The 27,416-nt window shown below is 37.9% G+C and overlaps 1 protein-coding gene across 5 annotated transcripts in view; it reads left to right on the top strand.

The window, feature by feature from the left end:
* The window catches only part of PARD3B (par-3 family cell polarity regulator beta), a 392,133-nt gene that overhangs the window by 136,872 nt on the left and 227,845 nt on the right, over positions 1-27,416 (top strand). For all 5 annotated transcript variants that reach the window (XM_086897517.1, XM_086897518.1, XM_086897516.1 and 2 more), the window contains exon 5: positions 26,378-26,469. In XM_086897517.1, coding sequence (XP_086753643.1) covers positions 26,378-26,469 — 92 coding nt within the window. The remainder of the gene's footprint in view (positions 1-26,377; positions 26,470-27,416) is intronic.

Genomic DNA, 27,416 nt, shown 5'->3' with positions numbered 1-27,416 from the left:
GTACAGGAAATACATGGACCTGTTGGAATGAGTCCAGAGGAGGGCCATGGAGTTCATAAGGAGCTTAAAACACCTCCCCTGTGAAGATAGGGGCCATTCAGCTTGGAGAGGCAAAGGTTGTGTGGAGACCTCATAGAAGTATCTGAAGGAGGCCTGCAGGGAAGCCAGAGAGGGACTCTTCATCAAGAACTGTAGTGACAGGACAAGGAATAATGGGTGAAAACTGTGAAGGGACATTTTGGTTAGATATGAGAAAGAAATTCTTTGTGATGAGTGTGGTGAGACACTGGCACAAGTTGCCCCGAGAAGCTGTGGATGCCCATCCCTGGATGTGTTCAAGGCCATGTTGGATGGGGCTCTGAGCATCCTGGTCTAGTGAAAGGTGTCCTATATCAGGGGCATTGGGACTAGGTGATCTTTATGGCCCCTTCAACCCAATTCTAGGATTCTGTGATTCTACTTCTCTGAAAAGTTATGTGCCCATAGTTTTGCTCTGGCAAAGGTCAAGGGCTGGTCCAGCTGCAAATGGTCGGGCCTCACAAAGTGGGTTTAGCAATGGACATGTAGTCTTCAGCTAGGGATCTCCTCTGGAGCGAGGCCATGGAGTGGGATTGAGATGCTGAAACCTTCCAGAAGAAACAAGCCTTCTTGGGGCACTTAACACTTGCTCAACACTTGTCCCCAGTTTGCTGAGCGGAGCTGCAGTTTCAGATTTTCTTCAACTCAGAAGTTCCTGACTGGATCCCTCTGCCCAACATGGTAGGGATGAGATGCAGCAAGGCAGAAAGTGTGAATTGTGTGGCACTGTTGGTTTGGTGCTGGGGAGCAGAATGCATTTTGCTGCTTCTGCTCAATTTCATTCAGGCAGTAATTGCCAACATCTAAACTTTTGTTTCTGGAGCTGTTACTTCTGCTTGTCTCTCTTTTTGCCCAGGGACAGACTTCCTCTACTGTCATGAGATTTGATTTGTCATGAGTTTTAGACAGAGGATCCTATTTGAATTGATAATAATTTTCATTAATTCTGATGGGATTAAGGTTTCATCCCTTCTTGTTAACTTGCTGATTATTATTGTATGCTATTTTCTGCATGAGTTTCTTTTATAGTTACATGTTTTCTGGACAAATACTTAGGTTATCTTGGAGTTAATCAATAGGACTGGCAGATCAAATTGTATTTATCCATATTTAAAGATACAATGAGATGCTGGATCAATTGAAGAATCGCTCCAGTGGCTCAATACAGTTTCAATTTTTGCCTAGATATGACTTGAAATTCACTGTATTTTATGCATTGTGGACATGTAATTTGCAATTTTGAATAAGGGTGATATATAATTAGAGCATTTTTATGTTTCAAGCTCTTGTTAAAAAGGGTCAAAACCTTCTGTGGTTCTTCTGGCTGTTAATTGTGCTTGTGGTGTATTAGCCTTCCTGTGAATTAGCATAATATCCACATGTGTAAGGATGCAGCTTAACAATTTCTTCCTTTTAGATATGAAAAGGTAAAGACACATACACTACAAATTTGGGTGTGAGATAATCAGCAGTACGTTCAAAATGTGTGAGTATTTTAAAAAGAACAGAAATCGTGCTCTTTAAAAGTAGGGCAGGGCAGAAAGGGTCTTTTTTGGCACAGTGGTGGAATAATTCCATAGAGTTTATAATTTGATTCAGCAGATTTCTGCTAAGACTTGAGCTAAGAGACTATACTGCTATGAGGGTTGTATTGTCTGTCTGATTTTAGAAGATAGAACTTCTGTCCAGTGTGTTTACTGGACTAGGTCAGATAGTTTTACTTTCTGGTTCTTTTGTGTGTGTTAGAATTTCAATATGAAATTCACCCATAGTTATGTGATGGACTCATACAACACTTTGGGTTGGAAGTGACCCTTAAAGGTCATCTGGTTTCATCCCTCCTACCATAAGCATGAACCTTTTCCACTAGCCCAGATTGCTCAGAGCCCCATCCAGCCTGACCTTGAATGTTTCCAGGGACAGGGCATCTCCCACCTCTCTGGGCAGCCTGTTTCAATGTTTTGTCACCTACTTTGTAAAAAACATCTTTCATCTAGAATAAATCTACCCTCTTTTAGTTTAAAACCATTACCTGGTCCTATCACAGCAGACTCTGCTAAAAAATGTCCCTATCTTTCTTATAGGTCCTCTTTAAGTGTTGCAGGAAGTGGACTCTGAGAAGGAAACCAGATATTGGGAGAAACACTATTTTTTCAGGAACTAGCAGTGCTGGTGCACTTGTAATGCTTTAAATCTGTGCTTGTTGATGTATAATAATCAGACATCAAAGCAGATTTAGAAATAGATCTTAGATATTACCATGTGTGTTGGAGGGTAAAAGCAAGACTGCCTCCCTGATGTGGTGTGGTCTCAGGCTGTCATTCAGAATAGCAAGGTTTTTAAATTCTGGAAGACATTTACTTTTTTCTGGTAAAAGTTTTCCTATTAATAATTTAACTCTTGCTCTTGAAATACTGCAATGTGGAACTGAACAGAAGATCTGGGAAGATTTAAAAGGATTTTCTGTCATTCAGCTGGGGAGCTCCAAACAGTTGGAATTTTTAAAAGGGAATTCTGATGTGGGTGAATCCATTTATAAAGCAACTACTGTGTGTCTGTTTATACTGTGAAACATATATAGAACACTTCTAATCAGCACAGGAGCTTGTCAGTATATTGCTTTTGATGTCTGATTAGATGATCATAGGGACATCTGCAGTGAGTTCGTTTTGAAGTTGTTGGTGTGAGCACTGCAGGAACCAGAGCTGTGTGGCACTCTTACACCATGAAAACTGCTGCTCTTAAAGAACATATTCTAAATCCAACTATGCTGCAAGCTGAGGGCTGTCGAAATAACAAAAGCCATGCCTTCTCAATTCTCTCTGATGCCTTCCAGCCCTGCACTGCTTTTTTACCCCCATCTTGTACGGTGTGCTGTGGCATTCTGTGTCAAAAAGAAATTATTTTATATTGTAGAGGAAAAACTAAAAAATGTAAATTAAATGTTTGTCAGAATACTAAATTGTTCATCTGAAAAGGCACAGAAATGCCCTGTGGTAATTTCCTCTTTTGAGGGTGCAAAGCAGTATATGTGTGTGGAGAAGTGCTCTTTGTGTTCCTTGCACAGCCTGTGTGTCGGAAAAATTGTATTGTTTTACCTGTATTGTTTAAAATGAGCAGTGGGTGTAATTTACATATTTTTATTTCAGCAGGATAAGTAGACTTTTTGTGATTTATTGTACTAAGAGCTAATAATGAATGTTCTGTGATGTTAATATAGTATATGAATTATCAGTAAAAATGGTGTAATCAGTAGAAGTTGTTATTCATTGTTAACAGGTTGTTTCCAGTGTGAGGAGTACCGGCATTTTACTGACTACTCATTAAAGAAAGTATCTCTAATGGAAATCATCAAAGCTCTTCGTCGTTCTTATGTTAGTAGGAGAGTGGGTTTTGTCTCCTCTTTAAAATGAATTTTGGGCCTTGGCTGTAATTTTGAAAGCACCTTATTGTTTATACACCTTCCTCCCCTGTCCTCTGCCTTGTGCAGTCAGGTAGATTAGATTGTAGGTGATCCAAGATGGATGAGAGACTGAAACTCTTTGTTTTCCTGTGTAGCCTGTCTTATAGAGAATGTGCAAAAATTAGAGGGTGGAAATAAGAGCTGTTGACAAAAAAAGGGAAAAAAGGTCATGCTGTCAATGCTGTTGACACATATTCATCTCTATAGCTACATCTTTGGGGTCCTACAAAATACTGTCATTCCATCTGGAACAGCTTTTTGCAGGCAGCTTATGCAACAGGCTCATGGTGCTGAAATTGGAACGAAACATTAGCAAGTTACTTCCATGTCTGACAGTCAAAAGTGGAAGATGACAGTCAACATGGCTCATGCATATCATTTACTGTCAAGCTCTAGAAACATTTAGCTAAAATAAAATAGGTTCTCAGTGTCCTACTGAAATGCTTACTACTAAGTAATTTTTCCATAAATACAGTAATCAAATGGAGAACAGGGAATAATGGCAAAGATCTTTGATACTTTACCTAGACTCAAGTGTTGCTGTGACATTAGGAAAAAAAATAATTTTGGATTTTTTTACTATGTCATCTTCCAGTGCACTGTCATATGAAGTTCTACTCTTGTTTGGTTAATATTTGTGTTTCTCCAGAAGTCAGATGTGTGGCTTTGTTTCTCTTAGAGGATTGACGGTTATTCACACTATAAGGAGACGGGATTTCTTTTTTGTTGTTTTATTTTGTTAGATGAGGCCTCTTTGCCACTAAATTATCCAACTTGCTGGAGACACTTTAATCTGGAGATTGGTTCTTAGGTACAGCTGGTGTCTCAGATAATCTGGATTTCCAGGTTTTTGAGCTGTAATAATGATATAGGTCTCTTTGAAACTCGCACATTCCATCAGATTTTTTTTTAATGGCAGCAGCTCCTGATTTTACTTCATGCCTGTGAAACAATTTCTGACACTGACAACTGAAACGAAGGGAGGAATATTTTAGTGCTTCTGTATACTGTATCCTTTAGCTGTTGCAGGTGTTCTGGCATGTTGGAGTCAGGAATAATAAACTAAGATCAGTGTGAATATAGACTAAAATAGTAAGGGTGAGTCAGTGAGCTTCAGGATTTTGAACAAACATCCCACGTTTGATTTTTGTCAGTAATTGCAATGATTGATTCTGGCCTCTAATGTGGCCTTTTGTTGTAACATCAGCAGTGTAATTTCTCTGAAATAACTTTAAATAAATGAAATTAACACATAAACAATATAGCAAATATGCAAATCTTCAGCTAAAAGGAAGAGATTAGACTGTAGAATAACTGTGTTGATGCAAGAGCAAATCGTTGCCACTATTTTTCTGTACTATTAGGGACAATAATTAGCAGTTTGTGAGGCAACCTGGTATTCAAAGATGGACATACCATTTTTGGACATATACAAAGATGGTCTCACTTGGCACACTTGTTCTTATGACACTTTTCAGATCCTAAGAACCATATTTTCCAGTTCAAAGTGTTACACATCCCAAGCACTAATGTAAGGGGGAAAAAAGTGCCCCCTCGCAGAGAGACCTTATAGGAACAGTTGTTCCTGTAAGATTTTTTGTTGGGTTTATTTCCTGAACAAATTGAGTAGTGGCTTGTGCCTTTTTTTAAATTAATTGTCTACTTTATACTACTAGTAACAGTAAGTTTTGCCTTTAATTAATCTGGATTTAAACCTTCATTTAATATAGGTTTCAATATGGATTCTCAAGCTTCTCTCTAAAATTCAAGTAAAAAGCTTCCTTTTGTAACAGTCTCAAGGGAGGCTATAATACCCTTTTCTCTGTATTGGAACTGTACCATGTAATGTGACTGAACTGAAGCATCTCGTGGTATCTTTGAGAGCATATCACAGTATCTTGGAGTTAGAATTACTGTCTGTATTGGTATTTGTGCTGTTGTCTATGTAGCAGCTGTCTTAGAGTGACATTGACTTGGACCTGAAATGAAGGAGCTGCTGTTTCTTGTAGCATGCTTACTCCATTGACCTAATTGGTGCATCCAAGAGGATTACTGAACACCTGTGGAGATAAGCTAGTCTCCTCCTTTTTCTTTCCTCTGCCTTTTGGAATAACCAATACAATCAAGTTTATGGTACCTGTCAGCTTTACAGAAACAAAAAGAACCCCTACTTTTCATTGGGCTTCACATCAGTCAAAGAATATGGTGAAGGTTCCTCGGATGTGGCATTCACTTCCAGCCCCACTTCTCTCTTTCATAATCTGCATACATTTTTCTGTCCTTCTAACAGCAGGATGAGAATCAGACAGAAATACATTGTTTTGGGCTAAAGTAAGTTCTGCAAGCAGCACTACTGAGCAAGGGCTAGTTAGTCTTTGCTGTGTCTTTTTTTGACACTTTCCATAAAAGTTCAAGTGAATTTGGGAATATGCAGAAGAGGCATATTCCAAGGGGAATTTTATAAAACACTTCTGTGAGAAATTGTAAGAATGATAAAAGGAGGAGAGGACAGGGAACAAAATAAGATTAAATGGATTTGAAGTCACAAATAAAAAAAAACCAAACTCTTTATCAGCAGGTAGAATGATATCCCCTTCAATTTGATTTTAAAAGACATAGCCAAAATACAGATGTTTCATCTTAAAAAGAAATAAATCAGTGACAGTTCTTACAGACAAATGTGTTTGTTGCTCACATGTTTCTGTTGTGGTATTCTTTTCAGCCAAGGAGTATAGTCTTTACTGTATATTTGTTTTGAAAGAATATAGGAACATTTTCCTCAGATCTGTGCAGCATCACCACAGCTGCCTAGGTATCAGACACTGCTGTGTGCTTCTGCAAAGCTGTAGGGTTTTTTAATTAATAGTGTTGGTGAAAATTCTGTGGCACAAAGACCACCTATGAGATTGGTGTGGCTGATGTATAAGTGTATCCACATTTCCTTCATGAGAGTATAAGCTGCCTTGGATGTTTTAGGATTTTTGTTCAAGAGTGAATTCAGTAATGTTGTATATCTAAGGGAAGAATGTTCTACAAAAGTTACCCTGAATATGTTGGTGGCTGAGGTGGTCTGCTGTATAGTGGTGAGAACACCTAGAATTAGAATGTTTTGCTCCTCATGGAAAAAAATGCAAAATTCTTTATTGTAAGTCCTTCTGTTCCTACCAAGGAGGTTCAGGGGAGTAGAGACAGAATGGGCTAGGGAAGTTTTTACACAATATTTTTATTATTTACTATTTGTACTGTAAATTTCTAAATAGTAGAATTAACTTGGGGTAAAAGAAGTCAGTTTTACTTCAGTCTTCAGACAATTCTGTCTCTGGTTGGCTGTTGTTAAGCCTGGGAAAATGTTCCATCCTATTATGCAGAAGAGAAAGGAAACTGGATTGCTGTTCGTAGTCCATCCATTGATAACAGGATGGTATGAGATGGATGCTGTCTTATGGTCAAATTGATAGTCTAGTTAGTACGTGCAAGAGAATTTGTAGTGTATGTTTTTTCTCTTTGGAGCACTTCAGAACAGAAGAAATATTGTTAGATTAGGGATTACCATGTGATTGTTATTATTAGTAGTATTAGTGTAATACATTAATGATAACAAAGCCATCCTTGAGTTTACAAAACACTGAACATGATGATTGTTTAATGCCCGGCTGTGATTTGCTGCCTTTTTACCTTTCATTGTCTATTTTGTGTGTAGCTGTCACTTTCAAAAGGCTGTTTTGAGAGGCATGTTGATAACTTTATTGTATTAATGTCATCAGTTGCACAAACACTGATATTTACAGGTAAAGTTAGTTCATTAGAACCAGATGCATGCACTCATAAAATGATTTCTTTTAAATTATGTTGGCAGTATGCCAAAAGATTATAAGACTTTGGGAAATTAATCTGCTGCCAATTACATGTATTTATAATACTACACAAGTGTCTAAAACATCAAATTATTGATGTTAGTTCTGTTAAAATTACTTTTATAGTAATCAGAGTTGTAGTGTCTGATTGTTGGTTCCCTGTTAAGGTCAGGAGCACGTGGAGATTCTAGGTTATAGTGATTTAAATTTTCTTGAAATTATTTGATATGTAGAATTTATTACATATCATTCTGTATTCATATGAATGTGATGTTGACTACCACATACAAACTTTTTTGTTATTTGTTTAATAAGATTACTTCAGGTCTAGCTTTCTCTTCTGTTGCTGCTAGTATTTTGTTCTGGGACAAACAAACATGCACATTCAGGGCTGGTTGGCAACTGTCTTCTGGCAGGACAGCAAAAACCATGGGAAGGTACTCTTTGGTGTAATATATGCAGTTTATAACAGGTTTATTTTTCTATAAAAGTAGTTAAAATAATCTGGGCTTTTGATGAACAGGTATTTAGTTAAAAGGCACACATTAAAGTTGGAAAGTAACTTCATAGCTTTCACCAGCTCTCTAAGGGAAAAAAGTAATTTTCAAGCAGAAGACACAAAAATGTCTTTGCCTATTGGGAGAGCCTACTGGAAGCTCCTTTTAGCATGAAAACATGTCTTTGGGAAAGCCATATAAAATAATGCTACCCACTAATTCTGTACATGCATATGTAGCATAAATATTCATGTGATGCCCTTTACCAAGAACGTGTTTTAAGAGAACTGAATTTGTGCCTCAGGTACCTTGTGTGAAAATAATAGGAAATGGATCAATATCTTGTAGTTCACAGGTAATGAAATGATGTCTGTGCAAAGGAGTGTGACAATACAGCTCACTAGAGGGTAAAACTTACTTTCTAGCAACACCGAAATTTGAGAAGGGCCTGGCTACCTGGGTGCACCTGCCACGGATCTTGACTGGTACTGTTGAGATCAGCTCCTGGACCCTGTGCAGCCTCCCTCTTGACTAGGACCATATTTACTAATGTGCCTGTCCTGCCACGACTTAGGGCTTTTTTGAACTGGGGAGCTGGGGATGGAGCTGCAGGTGTCCTCCTGTGTGCTGGGCTTTTCCCCTGCTCTGTTGGTTCAGAGGCCCATGGTTAGGACAGACAGGCTGGCTCAGCCTCATCTGTTATCTTGTTATCTGGGCAGCTGCTGCCCTGCCTCAGCTGCCACCTTCCAGGCCTGTGCCTGGGCTCAGTACCTGTCCCTGGCTTGGTGGGATCACCCTGTGGAGGTCTTGCTGCCACGGTGGTTTCCTGTCTTCCTGCCCAGACAGTTACTGGTCACAGGTGGGGGATGTCCCTGGCAGACTCAGCTTTATTCTGGGCTGTACTTTTTTTTTATTTGGACTTCAAGTAGCTCCAAGTCAAATAAGAAATGCTAGCCAACAGAATTGTGGGGATTCATACTGATAATTTTCCCTTGCTTTTGGACTCAGACTTGGCTATACACTGCAACTGGGGAACAGGAGACTCCTATTGAGGAAGAGAAATTGTTTCAGGAGTGTTCAGCCTCCAGTCTAATATATTTTTCCTACTGCAGATAGCACTTCTGGGTTCATTATAGCTTACTCTCACAAGTCGTCATTTCTGTCTCAAGGCTGTTGTGCTTTCCAATGTAAAGCAGATTGATGCTGGCACATTTTTTCTATTTTAATTTTACAAAGTTGTCACACTGAAACTATGCCTCATATTGGAAGCGCTTTGAAGTGAAGAGATAAACAAAGAGCTAAAATAAAATTAAAAAGGAGTATGAACAACATTTCATCTTGGTTTGTCTTTTTTAAGAATAAGCTGAATGGATGTAGTACCCTTGTGCCACTGTAGTAAGTCTGCAAACATTAGCAGATCAATCTAAATTGAGTTAGTGTGTATGCAGTAAGCAGAAACAGGTGAAAATTAGGTTATCTGTGCCCAACTCTTTCTATTTGCTATGAACAGTGAGATATAAACTAGTTTTTAGATGTGATTAGGTTTTGTTTATTTTTGGAGAGGGGCAGAGGCAGAACATGTGCTGTACCTACCATAGTTATTAAACCAAGAAACTATATAAAAGTCACGAGCTCAGTTGTGACATTTGCAGGTAAAGGTAGAAAGCCCTCCTATAAATAAATCAGAAATGAGTCTAGGAGAAAAACCAGCAGTAGTCCTTGGTACATTTCAGTTTTATCTCTGTAAAACAAAAGCCAGGAATTTTATGTCCCTTCACTAAGAAAACCCACCCAAAAAAGTAATTGTCTTCGTCTGTGTCAGAAATGCCAACCAATTTATAATCTGAAATATGGTTTATAACTTCACTTTTTTTTAGTTTGTTGACTCCCAAAAACTTTCCAGTGAAGACATATTGTATGCTAGATCTTCACAGTTTCTTTTTATGATGTTCTAAAAGTAGTCAAGGAATTTAGAGGTCTGTTGACCACAAATTGAAGTCATCATCTGCAGCAATAAAATAAAAAATGCCAGTAGCAAATATACTCTTACTGTTACAACTCTTGGGTGCACAGTTACTGTTAATCTTCAATTGAAAGGGGAATGACAAGTGTTTTTCCCCAGATCAGCTTTGAAATCATATAATGTGTAACAGCTTTTAAATCTGTATGGAAGCCTTTTATCCACATTAATGCACCTCTCCTTAATGGTGAGAAGCAGCAATTGCACAAGCAAGTGTGACTTCTCCTAAGGGGCAGGGTAAGGTCCTTTCCCAACACCAGTCTTACCTGTGCAGGAGTGGCTTGTATTCCCCTTTCCCAGCAGAAAGGTAGTTGCCATTTTGTTTTTCCTGTGCCATTCAGTATCATCACCAGTGCAGGATACAGGTAAAAATCTGGGAGACACAACTGTGAGCTTCCACTTTGAAACTACTTGCTTCTAGAATCCAGCATTTATTTTTCAAACTGTACCTTATCTGTGTTCTGAATTGTGTTGTAAGTCTCTAAAAATCAATCCACTTGCAGAACTGGAAACCTAGTCTTGTGTTTTCCAGTAGTGTCAACAGGCTCGTGAGCACTAGTCTTCATGCACTCTTACTTAAAAACTTCTATGCCTGTTCAGCCTGGATGCCAAAGAATCAAAGGATCCTCTTACTAGACACTGCTAATGTTTTCTTTGTCAGAGGTTCCCTATCACTCATGTTTACCAGACAATAAAATAAATGTTAGCTAGATCACAAAGTATTATTAACTTACATTAATAACTTCAAAAATCATTTCCCAGCACTATTTGCAGAAGCCATGTGAAATGCTGGTAGCCTTTCCTGTATTTTCCTGCATTTTGCCCTTAGGTTTTCTGGCATTCAGCATCATGGTGCTTATTTTGCCTTCAAGAGAATTGAGAGGATGAATAGAATTTACTGTGAATGTTCAGCTTCTTTCTGTCAGACCAAACTTCAAGGTCTACTGCTGTTTCTGTGTCATCCCTCACTTCAAAGGTATCTGCCCTTTGACTTTTAAGCTGAGCTGTTGTTGTTGGGGCCCCTTTGGGTTGCCTGAGGCTATCAGATGTCCAAATAGCCATAACAACAGAAATAATATTTGCTTTCATATGCTAAACAGTTCCTGTCTGATTGTTACCAGTATGTTAGACAGTTCAGACTTAAAGAAAAAAAAAAACAAACAAAAATAAGCTGTTCTAACTTTATTTCAGTTTGTAGTCAGCTCCCTCAATCCTTCCATTTGTGTTTTCCAGACTTGATGGTACTTTTAGGTGTTGCAGTTGGATACAGCTATGGGGATACTTGCACAAAGGAAACAAATTAATTTTTAGTCCAGATCAAGTGTAATTATACCTGAAAGTATTCTGGTTGGGTTTCTGTTTTAAGTTCTGGTGAACATTCACTGTCTGAACTTGTCTCTATTGAAATTTGTAACCATTTAAACAGGAAAGGGTTATTTGCTGGGAGAGGATAGAGCAAATAGAAAGCCTTATCTCTGTTCTCTTAGAACCTGGACTCCTTCTGTGCTCACGACACTGTGCTGTAGTCAGTTCACGCTTGAGGAAACTGTTCAGACTAGTTTCTGAGCTGGAGTTCAGCTCCCCAGGCCCCTGTATTTGTGATCTCCAGGCTTGATCACTTCATTACCATTGTACAGGAGTGAATGTAAATTGCAGAAGCTCTGAGTAGCTTAAAATGCAGCAGTACATCAGTTTAGCAACACAGATCAGTATTACCCTGTTATTTCACTGTTTTGTTTCATGTGTCCAGTAGTTTCTGTTAAAATACTAAGCCTAATTCACAGTGCTTTTTTTTGGTTGAAATTTAAAGCCCTGCATGAGATTATGCAGAGACACTTGAAAAAATGCCATTCCCTCCATGATCTTCTTTTCTACTGGGGGCAACTTTTGTCTAAGATGTATTGCTCTTGCCTGCAGGTTGTATCAGCTCCTGGACTATTAAGCTCATTTTCAGAAGAAAGCAATGAATGCTTCCTTCGGTTGCTTTTGAATTTGGTAAAGCTCATCTCTGAATGAGAGGCTTTTCTTTGGGAAGTCTACCTTGTTCTTTCCTTCACAAAGTAACTCATTGAAGCTATTTCTTTCTACCTTTTCTTTCCAGAAGAAAAGGTAAAGTCTTTACTTGTGAGTACCCAGAATGCTTTACAGTAATGTGGAGCTGTTAAATATGCAGATCAGTAGTGCTCAATATAAGAAAGATGCAATCAAACTCTTGTAGCTTACAGTGCTTTGGGTTATTATAAGGCAATTATAAAATCTTCAGTAAAAAGCTTTGCTGTTCTATGTGATAGCAGAAGAAACTTGACTTTACAAAATGCTTTAAAATTTGTTTTTCTAAATAGTAAATTTTGATGAACTTGGCATAGGTAGTAGGAGTGAGACAAATAAAAAAATCTATAAACCCACACCCTTACCCCCAGCATGCTGCCAATCTCCCTGGATTTCTGGTTGTGAAGTATTGCTAATTACCATCTGACCTGGATAAGTAACATTGAATTTCTTCATAAGTAATAGTATTTGAAATGTTTCACTGGTATAAAATGTACTGTGCTTTGTATCTAGGCATATTGTACTGAAGTTTTAAAGCTTAAATAATTCACATGTATAAAAACTTTGTTAACTTTTCAGGCCACTCAAATTTTCTGTCAACACATTTCTTAAAACTAAGGGAACTGTAAATTAAGGAAATACTCATGTTTAAATCAATCTGGCTTCACATGTCTTAGCTGAGAAGCCTCATAAAGAACTGAGATGTACTGAACCTTGTCACTCGTGCATCTGTCACATTCCTTGCTTTGTCGTAACTGACCTTGGCCCTCTCAGGTAGCCAGACTTGATTTATTCTGCTGTTCAGTGCCATACTTTTGGTTTCCAAGTTCTGAGGAACTGGGAACCAGAGAACTTTTTTGTCTCAGAGTGTAGTTTCTCTGTGTATCTGAAACCAGCTTGAGCATCTTGTGTGGAGAGTTTAGGAAATGGTAGAGCTTCTCAAAGACATGCAGGGAGACAGGTTATAGCTATTTCTTTCCACTTTGTGGCAAACACTTATTTACTAAATATGTCTCTATGACATTTTTTTTCATAGGAAATAATTTATATAATTGAGAATGTTTATTTTAAAATAGGAATAAACAGAAATTGGGAATTTTGCTGAAAGGCCTTTTTATTACCAACAGTTCTGTTGGTATTCATTCCCTGTATTTTTCTCAAAAGCAAGGAAACAGGCATTGAATTGAAATAGTATGTTTATCCAGGAGCACGTGCAAGAAATAGGACAGTTGGTATCTGCTGCTGCTTTGTGTCTTTTGGAGAGTTACTCATTTTTCCACATTACCTGTTGTGCTCACCTAAGCAACAACAATGTCTTCTCTGACCTTTGTTCCTGCAATTAGAGATGCTTCTATTAGTCAACAACTATAGTACAATCAAGTCCACCTTTAACCTTTAAAAAGCTGTTTCTGGTGATAATAACTTTGTAGTGTGAAACTGAAGTTACCCATGGGATTTTGTTTGCTTATTCTCTTCAAATAATTAAAAAAATAAGGTGGTTGTGAGAGTCCCCATCATAATCTGATTAGTAGATACAACTGTGCTCATTAAAATGTCTTGAGCTTAATTAATCTGTAAGGTCTAATAATTGCTGTTCTATTTTATTCACAGCAAATATGCTGATATATCTTTGCTTAAGATATTTTCTCTACCCAGCTTCCTTACAGTCGTGTGATAAATCCTGTCTTTTTACACTACAATTTTTAGTGCTGTCAAGTTATTTACTAACCAGTGCTGTTATTTCAATAGGTAGTTAATAATTAACATGGAACCAGATCATTTTATGAAAGGTTATTTTATGATGACTTTTAAAAACCCTAGGAGATGTTGAAAATACCATTATGCTTCATAAGGATTTATTGGAAATAACAATATACTCTCAGGTGATCTGTCTCTAGTCTAAATTGCCTGCTAGGTTTAAGATAAGCCAATGATAGTAATGTCTTGGCTCACAGGAGTCAACTCAGGTTTATTAATAATATTCACTCATAGATTCAGGATAACACTGTGCCTGTACTTTCAGATCCTAAAACAAGGTTTTGTATACAGTTCGGCAGAATTAAAATGCTACACAGTTGCCTTAATTTCCACTGAGAATTGGGATTGAGATCAAGGGGTTTATGTAGGACAGCATGTTTTCTCCCATTTGGATGCAAGCAACTCAATTCTTTGAAGAGACTTAAGACAACATTTTAACCCTTATTTACTTGTTTGTTGCTCTGTAGGTTAAGATGTTTTCATGGTCTCTTACACAAATCCTCAGAATAGATGGCTAATTTTTTTCTCTGACAAATTCTTTTTTAGAATTTGGGTTAAAGTGTGGCAACAGAGAAATTTAGAGTATGTCTAGTCTAGGGTTTGCCTGTCAAATAGAGGCTGGGCAAGACGAATTTGTGTTCTATTTTCCTTATGCCGTCATGTATTTTCCTCACCAGAGTGTTGGAGAGGTTCATTGAGAATGAAGATGGGCAATTTGGTTTGTAGAATGCCCAGAGCCAAGGAGAGGATTTTTAAAGATAATTCCTTCCTGTACTGAGATATATTGGGAAACCTCCATATTATCTTTGTGACCAGATAAGATTTTTGGAAAAATCTCATCTACAACTTTATCATTTACATATGCACATGGAGGTGTATTACTATATATGAAAGTACAAATATAAAAAGTTTGAGACTTTAACATCTCGAAGCTTATGGAACAAATGGTTAAATATAAAGATGTCTGCAGGACAATATACTGTTAGTCATTGATTCAGGAAGTTGCTTAGGCTGAAGGAAACTGGTAAATCTTAAATTAACTCAATGTGTGAATCTTTTGCAAAGTAAATAAATTTGCAGCCCACAAAGTGAAGAAGGAATACTTAACTCCCTGCAGGAATGAAAGTGCCTTTGATCTAAACAGGCAATGTAATTCTTAGTACCTTGTATTCAAGGGCTGCATTCCAAGCTGAGGAAGCTCTATGCTAATCACAGACTGTGGTTCCCTGGGACATTGCGGAAGCATTTGGGGAAAATACTGGATGAGTGATCTCTGAGAGCATTCAATTCCTTGTTATGCTGTAGATTGGCTCTTTCATGGGACCTGGATATTGGACTTATGTGAAGATTCTAATTTCCTGGAGTAACAGAGAACATGTTTTCTACTTTGACTTTTTAGCGAAATATTTCCCTTGTAACATTTAACATTCCTTTTTAGTGTTTTTCCTTTCAGGCAGAGTGCAGCAGAAGCTAAAATTCAGTATCTCTTATTTCCACCATATTTTCAAAAAATTGTCTCATCCTTTGATATCCACGTGAATTGCTAATGAGTCTGTATGCTACAATTAGACAGAAGAGGGGTCTGTGACTATTGCATTAGTACCTAAGAGGAATTAATCATGTATTGAGAGAAGGGTCTGGAAGTTTGGTGTTCATGTTCTTTAATGGCTTTTGTAATGTTGGTGTTCAGCCATTGACAAGGACACACAATAAGGGATGCACTCCTCAGACCCCTGGAGAAAAAGTTTTAAGTTATCCTTGTATGCTTCTGTTTATTTCATGGAATGGGCTCTGCCAGTTTTTTCATGTTCTTGTGCTTAATATGGCTTGGTCTGTTTCTGAGACACCTGGGGCTTTGACTGTTTATACTGTTGGCCACTGTATTGTGCAGACGTGCCTGTGCATTCTGGAGTACAGGAAATGCTGTAGCTATTCTACAGAGATTTAGTCAAAGCTAAAAAAAGTCATCTAACTGTGCCATCTGTCTTGTGGCTCTCCCATCTATGCGTTCTTCAGGCTCCAGCATTACTTGCACATGGAATCACATCCTGATTGTTGTCTCTCTTGCTTTGCAGTGAGGGTGCTCTAAATATTCATAATGTTATGTCTATATCATTATTAGAAATCCTGGGCTTTAAGCACACTGTCATCCATTGTTCAGTAAACACAATTACATTGCCCTATCGTTCATCTCTAATGAATCCATGCTAATTGATTAATCAGTGCTGTTGCTCCACTATGATAATCCCATATGAGGAATAGTAGTAACGTAACTAGCAATTACTAACATACATTGCACACTGAGGAAAACTTAACATAATGCACTGTAATAATAATACATAATGCACAGGGCAAATGCAGATCAGCAGGAGCAGAGCAGTGCCCCAGGCAGGCCTTGTGTTCCGTGGCACAGCTTTGTCTTTTGGGAGGGGAGGAGGCCAGGTGGGCCAGATTGCAGTGGACTTTGGGTGTGTGACACGGGGATTACTGGTACGGGGAATATTCAGGCTATCCCCAATGAGTGGGGTGTTACAAAGAGACATGTCTGAAAAGATGGGGAAATCTTTTTCATGGTTTCCTCTGGTGTTGGTTGCTGAGGTGACTGCCTTCTTGGCTTAAATATAGCTATGGCTGCAACTGCTGAAGTAAAAGAAAAAGCATTCTTATACCATTGCAGCGTCTTACCGATCTTACTGTTCCAAAGCAATGAGCAGAAGTTTGTGATCCAAATCAAAACTTAATGTTGGCTGATGGTAACAATGTGGTTATCCTTGCTGTTACAGAATCAATGGATCTATGGATTCCTGCTGACCAGCCTAGCCTGTTCTAAGGCAACTTGTTATACATGCCATTCACAAAGGGAATTAATAGCGAAATATCAAATGCAATCTTTAATGAAGACCGATTTCAACTTTGAAAATGATTTTGAGTTTTAAATTTTGTAAACCCTTGTTGTTCACTCCCTCTGTCATTGGTGGTGGTGAAGACACGTGTAATTTAAATTTTGATAAAAAGACAGGTGAAGTCAGTAAAGAATTTATTGCAAGGAATAGAGATGCAAGGTTAAAGTATCACTTGTGGATGAAGCACTTAAATAATACACATTTTTTAAAAGCCTTCCAGATAATATTGAGGACACATTGTTGTAACAAAAGCAGAAAGTTTTGATTCAGTAGTGCAATTACATTTGTAAATTTTTCTTTATTGTGCATTAGGTTTGTGGGATTTTCTTTTTAAGTGTTCAGTATTACTATCTTTATGTGGTAGGAATCAAATTCAAATTTTATTTGTGGGAAAAGTAGGGATTTGGCATCATACATAATACTGTCTAGACAAGATTTAGATGTCCTCTAAGTACTACTTTTATGAGGAAGATATCTTGATGAAATGCATAGTGGGTCGAGAGATTTTTTTCTTTACTTAAAAAAGGAATACAAGCAGCTTCTCTCTAAACAAAGAAGAAATTAATCAAAATGCAGCTTTGTAGTTTGCAAATCTCTTGTAAAATGTTTTGTCAATTAAAGATCTTGGGAGGTTTCAAACAGTGAGTCAAGCCAGGAAAGGTCATGCTGGTGTTCTCTTGGTCTGAGAAAATTCGGTAGATTTTCTTGTAGAAACATTAATTTCTTTCCTGGTTTTTTGCAATATTAATTGCCCAGTGTCAGCTTCCAACCAAAAGAAAGGATTAGTGTGCATTTGTGGAGCTAATGATAGTGCATTTTAAATTACACTTGTTGCCATGGGAATAATTGCTTACAAATAATTTATATAGTAAGTCAGATGTCCAAAGTTTGTGCTCCTTTTTTAAGCATAAGTTTTTGTCTCCAAATGGATGATACAGAAAAAATCACAAATTTTAGCTTGGAAACCTGCTTGTTTTTAGAAGTTTTTCCTTCCTTTAGAAGGGAAAACCATACTGCCTTGCACTGTTGACACCACTGCTAAATGTTCTTTATAAATAAAGGCCACACATATATTTCTGGGCAGTAAGTCCTTAAAATATGAAAGTATAATAAAAACACTACAAGGTAAATAAAATAAAAATATTAATGTCCTAGCAGATAGATAGGAGGTCAGCCAAAATATTTCAAGTGCTCTAAGCATGGCTTAGTTCAAATTAATAATCTCGCTGAGATGCAAATACTACAGACTCAGGCACAAAGTCCTCTTGATATTGCTCTGTAGTGTCTCTGTAGGCTTGCAGTGCAGGCAGAGAGCTCATATGCAATTAAAACCAGCATGATATATGTGGAGATATCTAATAAACATATCCTCTTTTTTAAAGGTGCCAGTGATCATCTGGCTGGCCAGTTAACTGCATCCTTGAGATAATTACTCCAATATTGACAGCTCCGAAAAGCTGTCAACATATACCATATTACTTATGTTTCCAGTAGTTTTTTGGTTGTTGTTGGTGTGTGGGTTGTTTGGTTTTGGGGGTTTTTTTCACCCTTACTGGAACATTTCCATTTATTTTAAGAATTGGTTCTTGGCCAGTAGAGGTGCCAAATCCTAGTGTTTATCAATATACCATGAATGCTTTTAAAAGCAGCTTTCTGCTGTTTTGGAAAAGGCATTGCTCACACCTCAGCCTAGAAATTGTTAAAAATGTTGGGCCTAAGTCCAGTGTTTTATGTGTAGGAAAGCTACTTCTGGAGACTTAACTGAGGTATTATTTTACATTTTTCTTTTTCTCTCCGCCCTTCACAAACTGAAGCACTTAGGTACTCTAACTGCACCTCTTCCTTCCCTTCACCCATGCAAAACAACTGCCAAGGAAGATGTGTACTCTCCAGTACTGTTTAAACCAGTGATTTTTTTCTCTCAGTGATAGAGAAGCTTTTCATATGAGGATTTGTGGAGTTCTCTTGCTAAAATCATATGTAACAATTTTGATCCCGGGCCTAAAGTAATCGTTGGTGCTCTTAACAATAAGGAACTTAATGTTTCTGTAGGACTTTAAGAAACAGAGCATTGCTTTTTCCAATCAGAGAATGCTGCTCTAGAGGAGCTTTCTGCTGCTAGAATTTTAAACTAAAGGAAACAAATTTGGAGTAGGTATAGCAGGAAAGGTGAGGGAGAACATTTTGAAGGTTGACGTTGGCAAGGTGTTGAATGTGAAGTTGAATGTGTCCAGAAATGCTCAGTGGGACTGCAGAGGAGGGAACCTGGCTGGTGTAGCTTGTGACCCTGAAGAACTGAAACTCGTGTGGTTTTGGTTCCTGCTGATTCTGGTGCTCCCTGGGAGCTGTGTTTGACGCTAACAATATCTTCCTGACGTAGAAGGCAGGGACTCCAAGGTGTCTGCTGGCTTGGGGCCAGTAGTAGTTAGGAGGGTAGATGAGGTTGCCTACTATGCTTAATCTAGGAGTAGGGTGTCGTGGCTTAGCACATCCTGTTTGCTACTGAGAATTTGCCCTCATGTTATTCTGACTGAAGTTGCTGACCACTGAGTTAAAGCATAAGCAATAACTTCAAAAATGTATGTCTGTGTGTGTGTGTGATGTCCCTGTCCCACTCTTCCTAAAGATACTGAGCACTTCCCTTGGACTACACATGTGATAAAGTTGTGCTGAATCTGCCTCAGTGCCAACTCAGCCAGAGTACTTGGACATGCTGTGGAGGGGGATTTCATGCAGCTCAGGGTTTGCACTGGACAGAGAGTATGTAATCCACCAGTGCAGTCCAGCTGTAATGACAACCCTCAGCAGAGAGTTTTAACAAATAATTTGGGGGAATAATTTCTTAGTCCGGACTAATTCTCAGGAGAGTGTCCATTTAGGCCCTTGGTTTAAAATAACTTTTTACATGCTAAGATCACAACTCACTATTCAATATAAAAAACCTCACAATATTCAAGAAATCCATTTGTAGTTGAGGGGAAAAATATTGCTGTTGTGGTTCCTGAAACTGTCACGTAATTGCTAAAAGCCGTACTATATTATGGCTTCTCTTTGTGCTCTGCTAATTAAACATGAATCCTCTTGGATGTTATTAAAAATATCTGAAGACATACAGCTATTCTTATGTTGAAAAATATCTTTTACCAGTCCAGCTGAATACATTTCAATTGACAAGATTGAAAGAGGGTGTGTGATTCTTATTTTCATGATAGTTGACTGCCTAAAAATCATCTTTAGCAAGTGATTAATTGCATTTGTAGATACAGCACAATTGCATCAATTATCCATTTCAAATTAATTTCATTCTGAATAGTTGAGAGGATGATGTAGTTTAATCAGTAAGTGAAATGGAAGTATTGTAAGCTGTTTAGAAATACTTCCCACGTTCTGTGGCACAGTGATTTCAATCAAGCAGACCACTGTAAAAATAAGAAATACACAGTAACAAACATTAATACTTTTCCTTCAGTTTAGCAGCATTTTGTTAGCTTCCTTTGCATTGGTTTCCACCCTTGATGTATTGATATTAGCAATACAGTGTGAATTTATATTTTATTATCCTTATTTAGAAGGAAAAAAGGAAAGCTATGTTAAATTAAAAAATTAATCTGGAAATCTTTTGAGCCATTGTTATGCATGCCTTTGCAATACTAAACCATTCTTGCTTGTATTTTAGGAAGTGGTTTTGGGTGTTATGTAAAGCTGTGTGAACTGGAAGATTGGAAGTTAGTCTGTTATTACCTTGGTAATGTAAGATTAGCTGAGGAAATGAAACACAGATGTTTACACCAACTTCATACCTAATACTTGAATGACTGTGAACAGCACCCAAAATGCAAGGCCTGTCCAACACAGTTGCACCACCCACTGACTGATGTTCAGTCTGATCACTGAGTAATGATTGGCCTCTCCCAGCTCCCCCCACTTTATGTCCTGGCCATGGAGATGTCCTGGCCCTTGTCCAGCTGGGATCAGCTGTCCCAGCTGTGCTCCCTCGTGGCTTCTGGTGCACCCCCTCTCTGGCAGAGCACGGGAAACTGAAGTGTCCTTGACTTGAGGTAAGCACTATGTAACAACCAAACAAACAGTATTTATCAACATTATTCTCTTACTAAATCCCAGACATAGTACTGTGCCAGGTAGTAGGAAGAAAATTAATTACATCCAGTCCAAACCAGGATTTCTCAGTTACAAAAGGTTTTTCCTACGCAGAGGTGTTACTGCCACAGTTATAGTACAGGTCTCTGCTTACTGGAAGCTTGTTATCTATTTCACTTGCCAGATTGTTCCCAGGCCTAGGGATAACCTGACTGCACATGGAAAGTAATAAAGATAAGATAAATGTTTTCTTTATGAAGGGTTTTAGTGCCACACCTTCAATTAGGCCCATTGTGACTTTAAGGCTTAATGGAGGAAGAGAGATACTGATTTTCAGTCTGAAATATTTTGAAAACTTGTGGTGTGCTGCATTCTTCTTTTTGCAAACTGAGGCTGAATAGTGTGGTTGAATGAAGCTTCTTAGCCATTTCAGGAACACACAACTTACATTTTGTCCCAACAGACCAAGTGAGCCACAGAGAAAGCTTTTGGGCCTAAAAAGTCATGTACAGGTGGCCAAAACTTGAAAACATCATAGAATGTTAGTGCTGGACGTTACAGCAAGATATGTATAGTTTTGGTTGAGATAGGGTTATCATATTTTAACGTGTGCTTTTATTTTACATGTTATTAGTGAACAACATGGGGCCTTTCCATAAGTTATTTGGTCTTCTGTATGCAATGTCAAGTATTGCATTTGTTGTTCTAGGTAAAGGTAAACAACTTTATAACACAGGCTAATTGGTTTGGGAATATTTATGAAAGTGTTGATTTTTAAAGCTAAATATAGTGGTATGGCTTTTTAAACTCATTCTGGCTGTCAGAAATGCTCACATGATCCTGGAAGTGTTGCTAAAAATGTTCAATTTTTAAATACGGTAATTAAAATTGTCTGTTGTGAGAGCAATAGATGAGACATTTCCTGCATTTGTAAACTAAGCATCCCGTTCACCCCCAGGTTTCCTTGCATCTCACTGTTTATGTTGGTGGGATCTGAACTCTTACTGAACCTTCTTGGAAGAAGGTTTGCTGTTGGCCAAGTAGGGAGAGGGAACTCTGCAGCTTGCCACCCTGCTCCACGACCTGCTCTTTGATTTGGATACTTTTTCTTTGTTTTAGGGAGGCCCTCAGGGAATACAGTACTGGAAATTGGAACTTCAGACATATATTTTCACTTTTAACTTTGTCATTAGAAGAAAGTCTCAGATAAAGATACTTTCCCTTGGGTATGCAGACTGTTTGAGTCCTAATTTGAGCAGATACGTGTATTTCTTCTATTAATAGATCTTACTTATTTCCTTCAAGTTTATTGCTAGTGTTTGATGACCGTTTTATACTCCAAGTGTATCCTGAACTCAGTATTTTCTCCAGTTCTTTATTTAGAGTCCTTTTTCTCTAAATGTATCTATTTTGAGATGATTTTTCTAATGTCAGTTATTGTATAATGTTTTTTTCAAAGAAGATAGGATGGTTTTTGCTACATAGCTTTCCTAAAAATGATGTATTAGCAATTTTATGCTACCCAAAAACTTACTTATCTTAAGAATGAATTGTGTTCTAAGCCTACCAGAGAGACTTGAAGTGATTTAGGGCCCTTCTATAGCCACTGGTTGCATGTGAATATTGCTAAAGTTTTCTTGCTGAGCTAGGTGTTACAGTCTGCTCTTTCTTGAATGTGCAAACTTCAGCTGCAGAAGAACCTCAAAAAAAAGTTTGTTTTCAACTAAAATGGAATTCAAAACTACACTCCAGCCAGAGTTTAGGTAGAAAACAGATGTAGTGCAGTTTTTTTGAAGATACCAAAATCCAGACTTTTTTGGGTTTGCTATTATAGTGAGAGAAAACAGAGCAGTGGGACTGGTGGGCAGCCTGGCTGGGCAGACACTGCTGGGTTGGCTGCTCAGGGCTGCATCCTTTCTTTGTAATACAAATGATTGGTTTTACCATTTTCAGTCAATTCTGTCTCTCTGTGTCTCTTTTTCTAGTCAAAAATGGATCCTTTCATGTCTCTGTTTAAAAGTGGCGCTATTGCTTCTCCCCTCTGATATTTTGTGGGTTTTATGAAATAAGCCTTTTCAAAAATTACAGAAAAAACTATAGACTTGGTCATACTCCCTAAGCTCAAAAAGACCATGACTGACTGCATCATATTTATTACTGGGGCTAACATATGCCCATGCTGACTGTTGAATTGAGATGAGTGGATGTTCACAAAGTAGAAAATGTCACTACTGGTATGTGCTCTGTCACTCGTTCTACTGCCTCATGTACATTTTTACCTAACTTGAGAGCTGTCACATAATGAATGCAAGACTCTTCCTAGCATTTGGGTTGCAGTTGTTTGCAGAGAGCTATTATTTAATAGAATCACTCTCTTCTGCTTACCCTTAATTTGAAGAGCATGCTTTTAGTAGCACTAAGAAGAATTGCTTAATTCAAATTATCCCTATGTAAATAAATTTAAAAGCTTCCACTGTTCTTAGATGCATATGCTTCCTTGGCTTTTGTTTTTACCACACCATTTTGCATTTTATTCCTATGTCCTAAATGAAAACTGCAATTCTGTCACTGTAAATCTGTTACAGTGTCAGCTGAATCTGAGTCAAGGTTTGTTAGCCAGTGTCCTTAATTCTGCTACCATTGAGAAACTGACAATCAGTCTTTAAAAATTGAACAAGAGATTGAGCATTTTTTGTGTGTATTGGATCACTGTCTTTTGACAGTGTCTTTAATTTGGATTTTTGGTTTGCTATTATTGTGCTTGTTTGTCAGGAGATGATCTGTTTAAATTTACTGTGCTTCTAATGTCATGCTCAAGTATGAAAGGAATTTGTCCATTTATAGTGATTGGTACGTGACTTGAGCTCTAATGTCATTCTCAGAGAGCTCACTTATAATGTCAGTGTTATGATTCATGTTTCCTTGATCAGTTAAGCCTTTAAATATATCTGGCTTTGTGTTTATTGACTTGAGCATGTGATAATCTGTGATATGTGGGAGCACTATATTCCTGCAAATCTAAACAGTCAGTAGTGTACAGGATGGGGACTCTGACACTGAACTTTTTCTGAAATCCTTCAGCACACTTCTCTCCAGTCAGGAGAGGATAACTTTTCTTTAGAAGCTTTCCCTTAAATTTAAACAAACAAAAACCTCACACCACAATAAACAAACAAACACGCCAATGTAAAAAAACAAAAACAAACCATAAACAAAAGAAACAGAAAAAACAAGCTGTAAGTGTTATGGACTCCAGACTTCATTCTGTAATTCCTCACAGAAGTTTTAACTTGTGGAAAGATTAGAATGTGGGCATGTATGACTGTCAGGTGCCTCACACAGTTACCCCATTATTTTCTGGCACAGGAATGATCATGCCTTGAAACATATGAAACATGTTTATAAATCTGTATTTGAGAACATCTTCCAAAGGTCTGACACCTGTAGTATCTATAACAATCCTCTTATCCAGCTTCAAGATACTTTCTGCTGGTCTGGCCTTTAGCAGAAGAGAAAGCTGTTTGTTGCCATCTTTCTTCTGTAAGGACCTCTTACTTATCTTGGAGTGTAACTGTGCTCTTAGCAATGTTGTGCTGTGCCACAAAGCAAATTGAAGTATGAGATTATACTTGTTGACCAAAAATTTTGTCTTTCTTTTCAAGAAATACGTGAATCAGTCAACAGAAACAAGATATGAGGTTGTGGTCATCAGTATTTATCATTGCTGGGAAATCTATTTCCCAAGAAATAGGAGACAGAGGACACACATGGATGTAATCTCACCACAGCAGAAACAACAGTAACCAGAAGCCCAGAAAGAGAGAAATAGCGTAGCTTTTGTAGGCTGCAAGGGAGGCAAAACAGTTCTGAGGCATGAGTAGCATGTTCTCTGTCATGTACTGTGTTGCAGCCAGTGTCTGGGAGAAAAAGGTCTAGTTAATCACAACCCTGAATCTGCTCACAGTGTGACTATATTTAACTTTCCATAAAGAGGAGCCTTTGTAGCACCAGTGTTGGGAGTATTATTGTTAAACAGTTTGCCTGCTTTCCAGCATCTGCTGCTACCTAAACACTTTTTTTAAAGCATTTGTCAAGATAAAGTTTTAACATAGGAAGGATGTGTGTCTGTTTTCTGTTGGTAATGCACTGCTTGAAGTCGAACTCTTGATTTACGAGATTAGTATGGGATATACTTCACATAACAAGAATCGTTCCTTGACATGTGGTTCCACCATGAAAAGTTATTGGAAGAAATGGCACATACTCAATACACAGCTTTTAAAAGTGGTTCTTCATTAGTGACAGAAGTTCACTTTTAGTGAACTGTATTGGTCTTGCAGATGAAGCCAAGTCCGTTGGCTTCTGCTCTAATTAACACACAAAGAGCATCACTACTGGTATTATAGGTTCACAAGCAGCATGTGAGCCAATAGGGATCCAGCTTGGTTTATATCTCAAGAGTTTGCTTGCAAAGCTGCTCATGATTTTGAAGTGCAAGTCAACCCACACGTTCCCTCAACTCTCTCGATATTTATAAACTAAAAATAAGTTCTACAAATCTTTGAGGGACTGGAAACACCAAACCTTTAAAGCTGGTCTTTTGAATAGAACCATCTTTTGAGAGAAGCTAGAACTTCTAATAACCACTGTAGATTTTTTTTAGAAAATTAAATTACCTATCTAGTTGGCTTTGTTCTTTGAAATTAATTTATAGCATTGCTACCTTTTGCCTTGAGACAACTTAATATGGCAAGTGTATACACTGGAAAACTGTACCACTGCAACAACAACAAAAAAAATTATTAACTTTAGCCTTTATCTAGTTAAGATCAGGCTTTGTATTGAATTCTCTTAGTGTGTTGACAGCTGAAGATTTATGTCTTCCAGGTCTATTCCTGTTGCAGAGTTGACAGAAGTGACCTCTCCAAAAAAGGTCTTACAGATTTTGCTCTGTTTACATTATTGCTATAAGGGTTGGGATGAAGTACAGTATGTTAAAGCTAATACATCACCTGCTGACAGTAGTCTTATCTCATTGGTAACTGTTTCCTTCTCCCAGTATGAAAAAAATGCAAACATTGAGTGCAAGGATCACAAAAAGAAAGTTAAATAATAATTTTCAAGCACTTTAGCATTGGTGTCTGGACTCTGTGTACACTGTATTTTTGTGTCTGATTGTACAAATGGCTGCATAATTTCTTTTTCTGGGAAGCTACTCTGAAAATATGTCTTTGCCAGATAAACACTGCCAAGGGATAGAGCATTAAAAAAAAGCTGTTGGGTTTACTCAAAGTCTGTGTGATCTCTTGGGAGAGAGGAGGCGGCTCAGAGTGGGAGAGAATGGCATTCAGGTTAGATAGGCAGAGAAGTAAAGCAGTACAGTTTTTTAACATTAGGTAGTACAATGTTAAGCTTCTCCAATGGATGGATGGTGGGCCTGGCACAAGGAGAAGGACTTCAAACCTCCTATTTCTCCAAGTGCTGTGTCACAGGTGCTCCATCCAGAAAGGGATTGCAGTCCTCACTGTCGGTGAGATGATGTTATTTTATGACTCACTTTCTCTTCCAAATACAGGCTTAAAACCACAAACACAGCATTGTTCTCTATGCATAATTATCTGCATCGTTTCAATGTGTGCTTTGAAATCTCTCAACAGGGTGCTTCCCAGGCATCCTTTCAGGATGGGGAGATGAACCTCTCTGGACCCACAGAACAGCTGTTGCCTCAGAGGGCCCGGCTCCCTAGCAGGTAGGAACATCTTCTGTTTGGTGCTGGTTCAAGTCTGATTTATCAATTTATCAATACAAGACTGACTTCCAGCTACATTCCAGCTACACCTCTGATTCTGCACTGTGCTTCTCATCACCATGATCTCTTCCTCCTCCTGCCTTTCCCACCCTAAAATTGCATTTGATTCACATAGCAGAGCACATATTTGAGCATGACAACAATCTCTTACCCTCACCAATGAATATGAATGCTTTTTTTGTGCTGTTTGTAATATAAGGGTAAGGGAGAAATCTGAGTTTCTGTTTTTTTCAGTCCTGGAAGTGTTTCATGTCTTCAGATAGAGGATTTTCTTAAATGATATATTGTATCTCAATAAATAACTATTTAACTGAACCATATAATCCTAAAATTATCTCCTTCAGTTTAGGTGTCACCTCCAGTATTGAGTGGTAAGGTTATTACTTTGCTATGTCTTGTAGCAGATTTTGTATCTGGTTTTATACACAGTGTAAACTATTGCTAATATTTGCAATATTTCCCTGTGCATTCCTTCAGTAGAGAAGTCAGGTGGAATAAATCTTTGTCTTCTATTCATTTATAACAAATTAAAGATGGCCTGTGCTGTTGTATCTGAATGTGGTCATGTTCCCATTGACATCTTGGGGAATAACTTTTATTTTAACCAGTCTAAATTTTGAACAACACTTAGGTAAATATATAATCTGCACTGGAAACCGGTGGAATAAAACTTGAGAGCTGCATAGCCAAAACAAGAGGAGAGGAAATTAGGTGTTCTCAAGAGGTTTAGTAATGAGCAACAACGTTTGTTGCTCCTGAAATCAAAGTGAAAATTCTAAATGACTGAAATGAAATTGAAAAATGGTTTTGTAGATAGCATTTGTTACACCAAATTATCAAGCCAGGGTGCCAGAGTCTCAGAGAGTAAGTTGGTCAGATCCTCAGTG

This window comes from Cyanistes caeruleus, chromosome 7, assembly GCF_971803275.1.
Source record: "Cyanistes caeruleus chromosome 7, bCyaCae1.hap1.1, whole genome shotgun sequence".
NCBI classification, from domain to species: domain Eukaryota; kingdom Metazoa; phylum Chordata; class Aves; order Passeriformes; family Paridae; genus Cyanistes; species Cyanistes caeruleus.
The sequence above is the reverse complement of the archived record's forward strand: the minus strand, read 5'-3'. Positions and strand labels throughout refer to the sequence as shown.